Below are 14,227 nucleotides of genomic sequence, written 5' to 3' on the forward strand. Positions count from 1 at the left end.
AAATATCACTAACACTCAAAAAATAAGGTATAAGGATGTTGCAGGTTTGCAAGAAGCTGAAGTTGAGATTGGAAAAATTGTGAGTTATCTCAAAGCTTCTGAAAAATATATTAAAACTCTGAGAAATGTGTAAAGGTAAGTTGATGAAGTAGTTGCTGTAATTAGCTTAAATCCTCACCTGTACGGTTTGCAATCCTTCGAAATTGTTGGACACAATCTGCACATAGAAATGCCTTTCATCGTCCCTCCGACCTGCATGGTTCTCACTTTCACATTCCACTTCCAAATGAGTAGGCTAAAAATAACTATTGCTAGAAATTTCATATTATCTCAACACATTTAACGTCAATTTATACTCATAAAATCCGCAGAATTTTTCAAATATTTATGTAATTATATAAATCGCGAATCTCTTGTAGCTGGCAAAATGTAATCCTTTTTAAAAAAAGGAATTCTGGAGTAGATTTACAAAATAAATTTAATTGCGCATGCCCAAAAATCATATAAATGAAAATAGTTTGCTAAATCTCAATAATATTAACCCTCATCTGCACAAGATGCGAGATTGAATTTATTTTGCAGTTACAGACAGCAAAACTATATTTCACTTTTGACACATACCGCAAAAGCGAAATTCATTTCTGTAATTACGTGGTGGATTTCACGGTTTTATTTTTATTGTCATAAAAAAGAAAACCTTAAATTCTGCTCGAAGCCTTTGTATAATTCGATCTTTCACAGGTCCATACCATGCGACACATGTATGAATTGCTCTCCTGGCCAATAACATGCTAATAATTAAGACTCAATCGTTTTGATGGAAGATTACCACAGTGCCCTAAAACCCATCCAAACTTTCTAAACTTTGGGAAAACTTAGAATCAAAAAGGCTCAAACCTTGAAATACCCAGTGGACGGGCAAATCATAGGACAACCAGTATAGGTGTCCTGAATGGTATTTCATTCATTTGAGCACTCTATTAAAAGGTAGAAAATGGCTGGGTAGGGGAGCTGCAAACATTGTCCACTCTTACTGCCGTCAATGTGGTAATGAATATGCTCTGAAAGACTTCTTGACACAACAAGTACAAGCATCTGACAGACTAGATGTAATATTTACGTTAACCTGGACGTTGGAACATTTACATCTCGGTATTTATTCTTCTCATTTGCTGATAAGTTGTCAGAAAAATTGAGGGGTTCTTTGTTCGAAACGTGTAACATTGGTGGATGTGATGTTATAATATTTCAGGTCCTTTGAATGGTTGTAAAAAATAGTAAAGTTCAGAAAAGAAGATTACAAAGTTGTGCATGGAGTAAGTATCACTACTCCATTATTATCATTTAAAACACTTTCATTCAATATTGTTTGTACTCGTCCAATAAGTATGAGTAGAGCAATTCTTCACGGGGAGTCCTTATCTTGAACTACTATTGATCCCTTTAAGTATGGTATCGAAATTCTCGGTGCATTCACTGCAGTGTATCTTGTATCGATACTTTTTAGTCACACACAGTTTAAAAAAATTCCGGTTGAGACGAAAAAGAAATTACGGAAAACTGCGATGATGTTTCAGATGCTGAGAGTTGGAGGTTTCATTGACTGCTATTCCGGTAAGCGATTGCTTCGCTCATTGTTTATTGCACAGCATCGGAAGGCTAACATTTCGCTGCAGTCCTCATTTGTTCATTCATATCCCAAGACAATTCCCAAGAAATGTCTTTTCAAAACTCCATCTTCAACGTCCTGGTCATCACACCAGCTAACGCCATCCTTTTGGGGACGTTTTTTTTCCTCATCTTCAGGTTAGTCTTATTTTTTATTATTGTGCGTTTTTTGCATAACATTTGATTACTAGCATCCAACGGTCAGTTGGTATCATTCCGACATATCTAAAAAAGTTATCACTGTGCAATTTCCAACTCATGACAGATTTAATTGACGCTAGAAGTTGAAAACTCAGCCCACACTATCGCATTAACCACATGAAATCTATTTTATTGCATTGAAATTTTCATACTGATTTGTTTCGGATAACAGCCGCGCTTATGGAATTAGTTTTGCTCCGTAATATTCTCTCATGGACATTTATATCTGTATCTTATCGAATTGAATGGTCGTAACAAATTACAAGTGATTCCATGTATCAAGTAGTATCGGAATCACATAGGAAAGAATTTTTTTTCAGTTCGGCATGCAGTTAACAATAAAGATGGTGATCGAGGTAAAGAAGAGTGGTCAAAAGAGCCTGATAATAAAAAACTAAGTATGTTTTTAATCCGTTAATGGTTGTTAAATGTAAAATATTTGGTGACAAATGATACAGTTTAAATATAGCTCGTATTTCTTATGATTAACCATTCTTGTTAAATCACTCACTTCTATATAAAAACAGAATCCATCGACATATGTTTTTGTAATTTTTCCTTAAATTTCAATCAATTCAAGATTCTAATTCTCTCATAAGATTAAAATAGTACTTTATTCTTTTTAGTATCCTACTTACTAATCTTTTATTTGAAATTTTAGGAAAATTTTTCATGGGTTTATTAATCGGAAGTGTAGTGGCAGCACTGATAACATCGGCTTTAACAAGCGTATGGCAGACGAAATATGCAAATCAATTGACAATACATGACTTTCTCACCTACATAGTACCATCGGGGCAGGTAAAGATTATTTTCATAATAACTGAATTCGTAATAACCGTAATACATATTTGAATTGCTAAGGGAAATGTTTAGCAGCTGTAGAAGATAGTCAAGCACCGTAGCTTGACGAGTAGTTGACAAACAATTGAGATGTTAATCTCTACACAAATTTCAGTAAGTTAGAGTTGCATTCTTGAACAAGGAATTCCTTTTTTTAATCACTCATTAAGGTATTCAATACTATTTGGCAAACTATGTAATCCAATAAATTTATACAAATTATTAGTATCCATGTTCAGAAAATAACGTGGTATTAAATAATTTCGAGAATAGTTACTTCCAGAGAATGGCAGAAGTTTACTGAAAATTTTTGGTCAAATTTTACGGGTGAATTTTGCGGAATGCCTTTTTAGATTGAACAAATTGTAATAACTGGAAATAATGTTGCTCGTATCATCATGAAGCCGAGTCCAGTGGAGAATCTACCTTTCCGTGACTGTGGATACAATGTAAGAATTTTTCCCTAGTGTTTAAGCTCGTGTTTATATTTAGTATATTTCGTTTCTGAATCGGTAAGAATACTTTCGGCACTTTAAAATTACTTCGTTGGCAGTTATTACAAACACAGATTAGTTGTTTTGAGAAAAATTCACTGCAACAAGTAACTGACAATATGAAGTGGGATTGAACTAAAAGCAATTTAACTTGTAATTTTTGACTATTTTATAGAAATCAATTACATATGTTTTCAGATGTTCAGGCCAGGTATAGGTTGGCAGAAAGTATATGTGGTGACAGCTATGGATACTAAAAGACTGGAAGCTGATATACGCGCGATAGAAACTGCTTTGGGAAGACCACCAGAAGAATGGGCACCAGTTGCAATTATCGACACTTCAATACAAGGGTTCCTGTATGTTTCCTATTATGTGTGCATGTAATTCTATTTCTTCATACCTTATTAACTGTTGTTCCTTGTAGAGATCTCCTGCTGTTGCTTTTGTTGGCGTTAATGCTATTCGGAGCTTCAAAGTCTCTTCCATCAATGAAAGTGAGTGTCAACTTATTCACTTTCTAAAGAATTCTAATAATCTTTCAGCAAACTTTTTTTTATCTCATAAACAATAGATTTGCTAGGTCTGTTTTCAGAGTTCCTTTCAAGATGTGCTTGGTCTTAAAATGAAGCTGAATGTAATCAAACCAAATGACACTAACGCTCAAAAAATAAGGTTCAAAGACGTTGCCGGTTTGCATGAAGCTAAAGTTGAGATTGAAGAATTTGTGGATTATCTCAAACGTCCTGAAAAATATATGGTTATTACAAACTGCTAATACGTTGTCTTTCGTTTTTCCCTATTTAATAGCGAGTTTTATTTCTTGATGGAATTCTGTCGTTGGTAGCAATAACATACTAATTAGTTGAATTCTTTTGAGACCTTCCTTATCAAACGCACATGCGTTTTACCAAACGAAAGAGGTTTTTTAAAATTGTACCTTCTGAGAAAATTGAAATAAATTTTCAGAAACTGGGAGCTCGTCTACCAAAAGGTGCATTGCTTACCGGTCCACCTGGATGTGGAAAGACGTTTCTGGCAAAAGCCCTTGCTACCGAATCTTCAGTGCCATTTATTTCGATGAATGGCACTGAATTTGTTGAAATGATTGGAGGTATTTATTTTAACTTAAGGAAGGTGCTTTCGTTCTTTTTTACGGAACTCTAATGAATATGTCTATATTTCCTATTCCTTTATGCTTAAATAATAGGACAAACAGTACAGTTATTTCATTTAATGGCTAATTTAACTATCATTCAGGTTTGGGAGCATCTAGGATCAGAAATTTGTTCAAAACGGCAAAGAAAATGGCGCCTTGCATCATTTATATCGATGAAATAGATGCAATAGGACGCAAAAGAAGCCAGAGGTAATTTTAGCTGAACCTCCTTTAATATTTCCTGTTTTGAATTTTAATAATTCCAGCGAAGCTACGGGTGGTGGAAGTCGAGAAGAGGAGCAGACCTTAAATCAGTTGCTGGTAGAGATGGATGGTATTGATAGTGGTCGTGGTATTGTTTTACTTGGCTCAACAAATCGTGGCGATATATTGGATAAGGTTTAGTTTTCGAGAAAAATTGATTCATAAATGAGTTCTCACTGTAAAAATGACTGTAAGTAGAACCTGGTGTAAACTAATGTCCCCCCTCCCCCCATGAATTTTCTGAATCCAATTTGTTATATGATATCTGACTATGTCAGCAATAGTTTATTTGTGGCGAAATAAATTCGGTTAATGTAGATTTGCTTAGCTTATTTTGAAATATATTTTCCAGGCTCTGCTACGCCCTGGTCGATTCGATCGACACATCGTTATCGACCTTCCAACCGCCTTGGAAAGGCAGGAAATGTTCGAATTGTATTTGAGCAAAATTAAGTTGGATCATGAACCGCAATATTATTCCAAGAGGCTTGCTCAAAGAACGCCACGATTTTCAGGTCAAAACAAGTTTGTATACTTTTAATTTATTGAAAACTGTGTGCTTTTTTATGTTTTGTTAGAATTTATTGCTGATTTCAAGTTAGTGCTTTTTCAATGGAAACTCTGTTTTGTTTTATTTTCAATGCTTTAATAGCTTTCTGTATCAGTTTATGGAAATCCAAATTGATCCAAATCCGAATTGATACGTCAGAGGGTATTAATATAAGGTTACTTCCATGCTATGTACCAGTGCCGCCATTCCTACTTAGAACAAGTTCTTCTAATGGTTCCAGTCATTGTTGTACATTCAGTCTTGAAATAATGTCGATCATCTCTGTTTTTATTGAAAAAGAAACCAGTATTGTTGTTAGATAACAGCTTTCTGGTACAATTAGGTTCTAATGGTTTCTTTAGCTTCATTTTAGGAGCAGACATCGCAAATGTAGTAAATGAAGCAGCGATTCGGGCTGCATCATCAGAGAAGGGTCTGGTGACAGTGGATGATCTAGACGAATCATTGCAGAGAATTCTTGCAGGTCTTTCGTTTTGTATTTCATGCATAAAATGTAGGATTCCTGAATCTGTAAATCTTCAGATGTTTTATAGTAATTACTTGATGGTTGATCTCAGCATTATAATAGCTACCTCTAACGGTTGATCTCATTCTAGGTGCAGAAAAAAGGAGTCGATCAATGGTAGAAGAGGAACGTGAAATTGTAGCGTATCATGAATCTGGTCATGCTTTGATCGGATGGTTGATGGAACACACTGATGCCTTGCTAAGGGTTTTTTACTGATTAATCAGAAATTTCTTTACAGATTCCTGAACTCGATTGATTCACTGTTATCTATTAATAATCACTGTAGTCTTTCATATTGCATTGTATGACATTGTTTAGATCATATAGCCAGCTAATCCTGGTATTTGCATAAGGCGTTTGTCGCTACGCTCGTAATATTATTTTAAATTTGATTATAGCGAGTTTTTTCTTCCGAATTTAGTTTTGTTTTCTGGATCTTATACCAGTGACATTCTCTTCTATGTGCCTTCATTTCAGGTTAGCATTATCCCACGAACAAGCGTTAAACTTGGTTTTGCTCAGTACAGTCCGCGAGAGCGAAAAATATTAACTAAAGAAGAGGTGTTTCGTCGTTTTGAACTTGCTTTCCTAAGCTAATAACAAATTTTGACAAAGACTCATTAATTCAGCCGAACATAAATTCCTTATCGCAGATATACAATATCATTTAAGAGCGCCGAATTTTATGGATAGTATGTGCATTTTATTACAGATGTTTGATCGTATGTGCATGCTGCTTGGAGGCCGGGCAGCAGAAAATGTTATTTTTGGACGTGTCACTACGGGCGCCGAAGATGACTTAAAAAAGGTGTTTATTGAAAATGAAAATGGCGTTAAATTACAACTAAGAACTTTTATTTTATTTCGGATCGAAAGGGATTTTTTCCTGGCAATCAGTTTCCGGAAAATGGATTTCAAATATAATGTGTGGTGAAATTCATTTGTACTGTTTATGAAATATGAAAATTTGTGAGATTTGAAGAGAAACCATACTGCTTTTTGTTTGGAAGTTTTTTTGTGGTATGCACCTTGTCTTTTTTTTTTTAAATTCCATTTTTTCAGGTTACAAAGTCGGCATATGCACAAGTGCAACTATACGGAATGAGTGAAATCGTAGGTCCTCTGAGTTTCCCGATGATGGATGACAGCAAACGAAGCGAACTAGGAATTTACAAAAAACCTTTCAGCATGAAATTACAACATTTAATTGATCAGGTATATTGTTTGTTAGATACAAGTTGCAACTCGTTGTTTGATAAGTTAATTTATAATGAGAATTCATCTGTTGATCATTTTTCAGGAGGCTTCTAAATTAGTTTCAAAAGCGTATTTCACTGCGGAAGGCATTTTGAAGATGAATGAAGAAAAACTGAGAAAGGTATAGCACTCTTTATTTGTATTTCAGCAGATTTTTTTACGCTCAGTAATTAAGTTTATTATTTCAAGAATATTTCGATATTATCCTCATCTCTTATCTAAGGGATTATAATACTGATCAAAAATCTACATTTATTTTTTAATTGCTTTCGATTTTTCTCCTTTCTTTCCGCTTATGTTCATAATTGCTATTAATATGAATTACAACTATGATTGAAATTTGGTTTGAGTGTTTTTTGTTAAGTCCATATTTTTTTGTCCAAGCTATTATTTAAGGCCAATATATTTGTTAAATTCATAAAGAAATGATAGGAAGATTTTTGCTGCCCTTCATCTTTTACTGCACATTTTATGTATTTTTAATCTAATTTTTACGACATATTTAAGGAGTATTTAATTGCAGCTGGCAGCTTCGCTGTTGGAGAAAGAAATGCTTAGTTATGAAGACGTTATACGACTAATTGGACCCCCGAAATTTCCGAAGCAGGTAGTAGAATTAGCTGATCATGTATTACCAAATGTAGAAGATTCACAATGAACCAATGTAATTTTAGTTTCAAGGGAGAAATGTATATTCTATTTGATTTTATGATTGTTTTCATGAAGGTGTTTCAAAGTCAAGCTTTGTTTTTTTCAACGATGTATGAACCCCGATAATGGTGAAAGTCGGTTGTGGATCTTCTGTACTGTTCAAGGTGTTTGTGGAAGCAGAAACTTTGAATCTGTTTAACAGTTTTCATTTGATTTTAAAAGCTACAGAATCTGAATAGGAATGAATCGGGGAGATGGAATTCTGAGAAATAGATGGCAAAATAATTCAAAAGTCTATAATCAATTTTAATTGGGCGTAGCTGAGCAATTCTACTAATGAATCAGTCTAAAAAAAAAAAAAAGGCCACCTGAAAGTCAGTTTCACTTTGCTTCAATAGGCGTTTTTTCGGCTTTCAGATTGTATTTCACTTTGTTTCATTGGTTTATAATGAAGTATGAGTGTGTATGATTTTGTTCAATGCTGCTGAGATGACAACTACAGTCGTATTTCAAATTTTTTCTTTCTGAACACTTTTTTATAGCTTCGGGAGCGGTAGTAGTAAAAAAAAATCTCGTTTTTTGCTTTAGTGTGTTTAGTGCATTATATAAAAGTTTTTCTGGATAAGGTACAAACTTCGGCCGGTTAGCATGCGAAATGTATAAAATTGCTGATTCAGCGTGAAGTTCTTTATATTTGGACCCAATTGTAGTTCTGTTTTAAGATTGATAGAACTGAAGTTATTATTTTATTGGCACCGAGATTGCTCATAAAACATGGCTGTTGACAATGGGAAATTCGGATTTCCGTATGCGAAATGTTTCTATCAACGATTACTTACATACTTCTTTGGAAAAGAACTGTAGATTCACACACATCTTTTCTGATTATTCGGCGGAATATTGATGAGCGTTAATTCATAAAGTTCAAGTTTGCCCATATATTTTACGTATCACCAAGGATGACTTCTTTAACTAATGAGTGAGGATGAATGCACCTAATGTTGCATTCAGTTCAGTAGATTTATATGTTGAAAATTATCAGATATTAAATGCAATCCATTTTAACTTCCTATGGTAAGTAACGATATGATAAAAAAGCACAAAAATAATGAAAAAAAAAGTGGATGGTTTCAACGAATAAATTTCAGCCATTCATATCTATATCAGTTTCTCATTTTGCAACATTGTGGCAATTTCATGCATTTCTATTTTAAGCTGGTGCATTACAATTTCGTTTCAGGTTATCTCAAAATTTGGAAATATTTTATACATTATTTGTCAGTTAATGTATATTTTAAAATTCTTCAATTCCGGTCGTGAAGTTGGGCTTAAAAATCATTCTGGAAGTTTAGGATTTGGTTGAAACCATTATTGGAGTGTTCAAGAGTTACTTCAGTTTCAGAGCACTGGAAACGCACTGGAAACTCTTCTGCGGGACGTTACTGTCGCCTTTTTCTCCTCTGTCAATCTTCCTATAATTGGTCTTGACAGTGCTTGTAATGAGATGTGAGGAAGTAATTTTGAGTTTTTTATCATGTCTCAGACATTTTAGGACATGGAGAGAAGCTAATCTGGCATTTGTTATCTTCTACTTTTCTGCAAATGGAATTCTTCCAAAGAACATTGAACATTCCTGCCACTTATTTTTGTGGTTTTTGTTCCAGCATTCGCCTAATGACATGATACTTCTCTAAGAAAGTGAGTTAAAAACTATGGAAATTCATGCTGAATTCTTAGAAATTTCTAGGAATTTTCAGTTCGAGATTTGAGTTTGGTTGTTTGTATGGTCGTTCAGCCTCAAATAGCTTCCAAATAGTTAAGGCTTGAAAAGCCTTAACTTACAAATATCGTTTATCTAACCGGATAGTTGCAAAAAAGAATTATCAAATTTCATTATACCGAAAAGTGCGTGTCTTAATACATTTTAAATTTTGATCAGTTAGAAATGATGGTTTTCAAAAATATTTTAATACCCAAGTACCTGTATGATTTTGAATTAATGAATAGTAAATCTTTTGTTGGAAGGATTCTTTTCAAGAAAATTCAAGCTTCCTTATTAGCGAATTGATGTCTTAGACATTAAAAGCCTACGATACTCCGATCATGCCGGTGGCGTATATACTGATATCTGAAAAGTCAACATGGACCATAAACTGTTTTAGAGGTTTTTATTTTTTTCTGTCACAGTTTGTCCTCATTCATAAGAATAAGGGAAAGCGCGATGATCCCTGTGTTCCTTGTCGTGTAAAGCTTACATAAAAACGGAATTCGGATGAAATTACCTGTAGACATAGTGAGGTTGACTTGTCTATTTCCTGACATTTTTAAGGTATTTATTAAAATATCAAATATTTGTTGCACTCGAAAAATCGTGGAAATTGATAAGCAATGACAACAGTGATTGATAATAATTAGGTGAAATCTATTCATAAAAACATTTGGAGGGTATAAAAATGAGATTGTTGGAAGCAGGAAGTAGTGATATTTTAACTATTGTTATATGCAAATTTCATTTCTGAGATGAATTTCACAATTTTATAACTTAGGAGTTGAAATATAACGAAACAAGTAATTAGGCAAACAAGTGAAACTTCATTAAATAATTTTTGGCAAAAAAAGACTCATCGTGATAAGCATTCTCATGATCGTGAAGAAAGTGAACGTTTAGAGAGTGGGCAAATTTGGTAAATTATCTGCCAGAATCTTAGATATTAATATGATCACTAATTCACACTTATTGCTTATCAACTTTATAGAAATGCTTGAGAAGTGGTTTAGTTTATCGAAGAACTGTAGCAGCTTAATAGTTCATTATCTTTCCAACTAAAAAACATTCTAATTTACCGCTAAATTCTGATGTTTCTGTTTAGAAAACTTCTTACTTTTCAAGAGTGAAAACTCTCCAAACAACGACAGAAAGACTGAGATAAACTGTTGAGGTGAAACGAAAAAATCACCAATTGATAGCAGTATTAAACGTGGAATGAAATAGTAGTAATGATAGTGTTATCAGCGAAAATATGTGTTCTATAGCTAATCCATGTGAATATAAAGATCCATGTTATTTCAATGAAATGACCGAACATATTCCTGTAAATGTGCCCATGAACACAAGAACTGATTGCACTGAGGTCATCAATAAAGCGACTAGGAACGACAACGGTATTTCAGACAACATTCTTGGACCTTGAAATTTTGACCATTTTGAAACTGACTAAGGACTAAATTATACTTTTTCTCTATTGTCATTTCTGCAATGCCAAAGATACCATAAAATTCGACTCCTTGTCGCTTATTTTCCTATTCAAAGCGACAAATATGAAGTTAAAGAAGGACTTTCAAAATCAGATCCATGTTCAACGAATCCATGTAAGAATGGCGTCACATACATTGCTAAAGGTGGAAAAGACATGATAACGTACGAATGTTTTTGCAGATTAAATTTTTTTGCGTTCAGTATGAATCAAGTTTGCTAATTTTTCAAATATTTGCGTAAAATTTTTCAATTTAAAAAAACAAATGTCAAAACTCTGTATTATCACACTTGTTAGAATTCGTACGATTGTTTGTTGTTGCGATTTGAATTCATCATAAGTAATGGAACATGTTGGACAACAAGCATTTATTCAACATTTTTTTGTGACTATCCATCCAAATTTAGTGGAAAACTCTGTGATACTAATAATGCTGAAAATACAGGATTTTTCGAGTGGCAAAAATTGGCAGGGAAAATTTTATCGGAAATTTATTCAGAAATCACTCCGCAGTGGTTTCTATGCAATTTCCTTTATAATCAAAACTTTTTCGACTTTTTTGAGTTTTTCTGCCAAGCAAAAAATAACTCATAGATGAAAGGTTCATGAGAAAGAAGCGTAGACTCTTTTAACTTGAAAAATATTCACTTAGAATTAATAATTATTTGATTTAAATAAATTTTGTAGTTATCGGATAAACGAAACCATCAAGGTATGGTAAAAAAAATACAGCTAATATTCAATAATGAAGTTTTATGGTAGCAAAACTTATTATTACATGCATTTTTTTAAATAACGTTTAAATTTAGATTGAGAGAAATGCTATCATTAGTCATAAAATCGCCAGAACTATTCAGCATGTCAACTTTTTTCTTGTTTATTTGACAATACACTTATAGTTCATTATGGCCTTCGAAACAATTTGTATTTTTGAAAAGGAACCAGAATCAAATTTAAAAAATTCTTTTAGACGAGAAGTGCAGTAGATTTAAAATATTGCTTGTCATTTCGGTGAAAATTAACTTATGAGGGTGGAGTTTAAAATGTCTACTGCGATTTGAAATTTAAGAGTTCAGGGGGTTTCCATTTATACATTCGTCATGTAACTTGTAAATATCAGTATACATATCAGAAGCCCCAGAATGCTTAATCCATTGGTCTACTAGTATTTTTTTTTCTTTGAAGGTTTGTTTGAGTTAAAATAAAGATGACTGAAACTAATTTTAGGTACATTTTTCTGATCAGTCATGAAGAACAAACTTTTTTGAAAACTTCTGGATGAGTTTTCTTTTTCCACTTTTTTTCTTTTAAAACGACACGTTTCAAAATATATCTCGTCACTTCAAAAAAAGTGCTAAATTAAGATGGAACGATCACTGAATTAGTATCTAAACAATTATCATTCTTAAAAGATCAGATCAAAAAATGAGTGAATCTTGCTGTCTCGATCTAGAAAATCGTTTGACTCATTATTTGTTAGATGTGATTGCAGTACGTGGTACTGGTCATTGGTAACTGCCTTAGTTCTATCCTAATAGCGACTTTTATGAAACTTAAAATAGGCTTCCCATTTTTAACCTTCGTACCTGAATGGAGCTCTAAATAAAAAACCTGTACAGTTTAACTCAATCCAATATGTCTTTGAAACCAACATGCAGGTGCAGATAGCTCTACGAAGAGGTCACTTGTGGATTACATTTCGGGCAATCTGCTGTTGTTCGATCTGATATTACTTACTATCCAACGATAAATTGCATATTTTTTTAGATATAAAATGTTATAAAGTTTTATTTTTGCATGATAAGAAACAATTATAGAGCCAATTTTTCAGGATAAGTTAATTTCTAAATAACTATTTAATTCAATTCAATTAAATTTAACCTGAGCAGTAAAATGTTGCTGTACTAAAGCATCTTTTCTATTTCTGATAAATTATTCCTCTATCAGCTTTCTGTCAACAAATGAAATGAAATACTACGGAAATCGCCGTGGATAATCAAAAATTAAACTTTCTCATATTATCGTGCATACCAATGCCAAAATAAGTGCACTTTTTCTCGTTTCTATTGTGATCAATATTACAACTTCATGTATGTGAGCCAACCGGATTCACTCACAATGCGTTCCGATCCCAGAATCTCGTTGTATCGCCGGTACGGCATTCGTCTAAAACAGTAAAAATACGGTGGGAGACATTCATCGTCAGCGTTTTTGGCGAATCCATTTCAACATTCACAAGTGTAATTGTACTTTGAATGATTGTTATATATCGATGTACTACATCAGAAAGATCATATGTCACAAAGTCGGGTCAAAAGACAAAACAACATTGTATGCTAGCTGAGAGTCACACCTGAACTGATTGTGTAAATTCAGTTAACATAATTCCTCAACTTTAATCGCTATCATTAAACGTGCAATCCATACATGGTGAAATTGGGGTATTGTAAAGGGTTTGCTTCTTTTTACAAATTTTCACATTTAAAAATTAATTAAAATTTACTAATACTGGGTGTTTAATGTTCACCAAATAATCGGCTCTAAAAATCTATAAAAATTCATAATTATTCCGAAATACCGTTTCTTTATTAAGGGAAATAACGGAAATTGTGAGTATCCGAACTTGTCTGGCATGATGACAGAGTTATACGTTTCATATGCTTAGTGATTTATGCATGTTGTTTGCTATCGAAACAGTTCCGGTTACCCAAACATCCTCCGCAATGATATTCTCTATATTCTAGATCGATCTAATTCCAGTACCACTTCGCCTGGAATCTTGAAATTCAGACTCAATTAAAAGTAAAAACTTGGAAGAGACTTTGATATATGGTTAATCTTTATGAAATATGAAATCTTTATATAAGGATTTCGTGCAGACCTCTGCAACTCATTCGAATTATTATTTCTGCCGTCTGAAATTTGTTCAATCAAAACTGAGTATCTCGTTTCATATTAGTATAATATGATCGCCAAACTCCTCTTTGATATTTGAAAATCTACAGTATTGATTTATCCCTGAACATTTGAACTCTTCAAAAATTCTTCACTTTCTCATTAAGAAATAATTCCAGATGGCATTTAATATTTGTAGATGTGATTGAAGATATCCAGGTAGAAATTCGTGTCCATTGAAAGTATAACTTCATCATTTTTTTTTATCCTCTCGCGAAGCTTTTAATTATTGTATTGAAGTAATTGCTGACAAAATAATTTGAACATATCGAAGCTCCGAAAACTTCACTTTAAAACAGTGTTTTATATTTGGGAGCGGTAATCAAGCACAATCATATATCATCCAGTTTTAGAGAAGGGACACAAATAAGAATATCTGAAAATAGTAACAAGGTTTTGGGT

General features: G+C 33.2%; 3 protein-coding genes across 3 annotated transcripts; 2 read left to right on the forward strand and 1 right to left on the reverse strand.

Annotated features, from left to right (window-relative positions):
* Window positions 1-178: 178 nt before the first annotated feature.
* On the reverse strand, window positions 179-790 carry LOAG_07713 (hypothetical protein; the record flags this gene model as incomplete). Its single annotated transcript, XM_003143246.1, has 2 exons — window positions 179-295; window positions 698-790. Coding segments are annotated over 2 exons (210 nt in total), but the record flags the coding sequence as incomplete, so codon positions are not given.
* Window positions 791-1,246: 456 nt separating this feature from the next.
* Window positions 1,247-7,896, forward strand: LOAG_07714 (hypothetical protein). Its single transcript, XM_020447521.1, has 19 exons — window positions 1,247-1,316; window positions 1,578-1,806; window positions 2,190-2,267; window positions 2,531-2,670; window positions 3,066-3,161; window positions 3,405-3,565; window positions 3,634-3,703; window positions 3,802-3,966; window positions 4,176-4,320; window positions 4,467-4,575; window positions 4,632-4,764; window positions 4,982-5,144; window positions 5,553-5,663; window positions 5,797-5,912; window positions 6,186-6,269; window positions 6,421-6,516; window positions 6,771-6,923; window positions 7,009-7,086; window positions 7,489-7,896. The coding sequence occupies exons 2-19, from the start codon at window positions 1,578-1,580 to the stop codon at window positions 7,621-7,623; spliced, it is 2,262 nt and encodes a 753-aa protein (XP_020302258.1). The 5' UTR covers window positions 1,247-1,316; the 3' UTR covers window positions 7,624-7,896.
* Window positions 7,897-10,636: 2,740 nt separating this feature from the next.
* Window positions 10,637-11,885, forward strand: LOAG_07715 (hypothetical protein; the record flags this gene model as incomplete). The annotated part of the gene is made up of 4 exons (XM_003143248.1): window positions 10,637-10,778; window positions 10,947-11,034; window positions 11,558-11,582; window positions 11,841-11,885. The coding sequence occupies 4 exons, from the start codon at window positions 10,637-10,639 to the stop codon at window positions 11,883-11,885; spliced, it is 300 nt and encodes a 99-aa protein (XP_003143296.1).
* Window positions 11,886-14,227: the final 2,342 nt, after the last annotated feature.

This window comes from Loa loa (assembly GCF_000183805.2).
Source record: "Loa loa unplaced genomic scaffold supercont3.40, whole genome shotgun sequence".
Lineage (NCBI taxonomy): Eukaryota > Metazoa > Nematoda > Chromadorea > Rhabditida > Onchocercidae > Loa > Loa loa.

Bases quoted from the DNA above. Each gene is read 5' to 3' on its own strand.
- LOAG_07714 (XM_020447521.1), top strand. From the start codon at position 1,578: ATGCTGAGAGTTGGAGGTTTCATTGACTGCTATTCCGGTAAGCGATTG. The intron at 1,807-2,189 runs GTTAGTCTTATT...ATTTTTTTTCAG, and splicing joins TTTTTTTTCCTCATCTTCAG to TTCGGCATGCAGTTAACAAT. The intron at 5,145-5,552 runs GTCAAAACAAGT...GCTTCATTTTAG, and splicing joins AAGAACGCCACGATTTTCAG to GAGCAGACATCGCAAATGTA.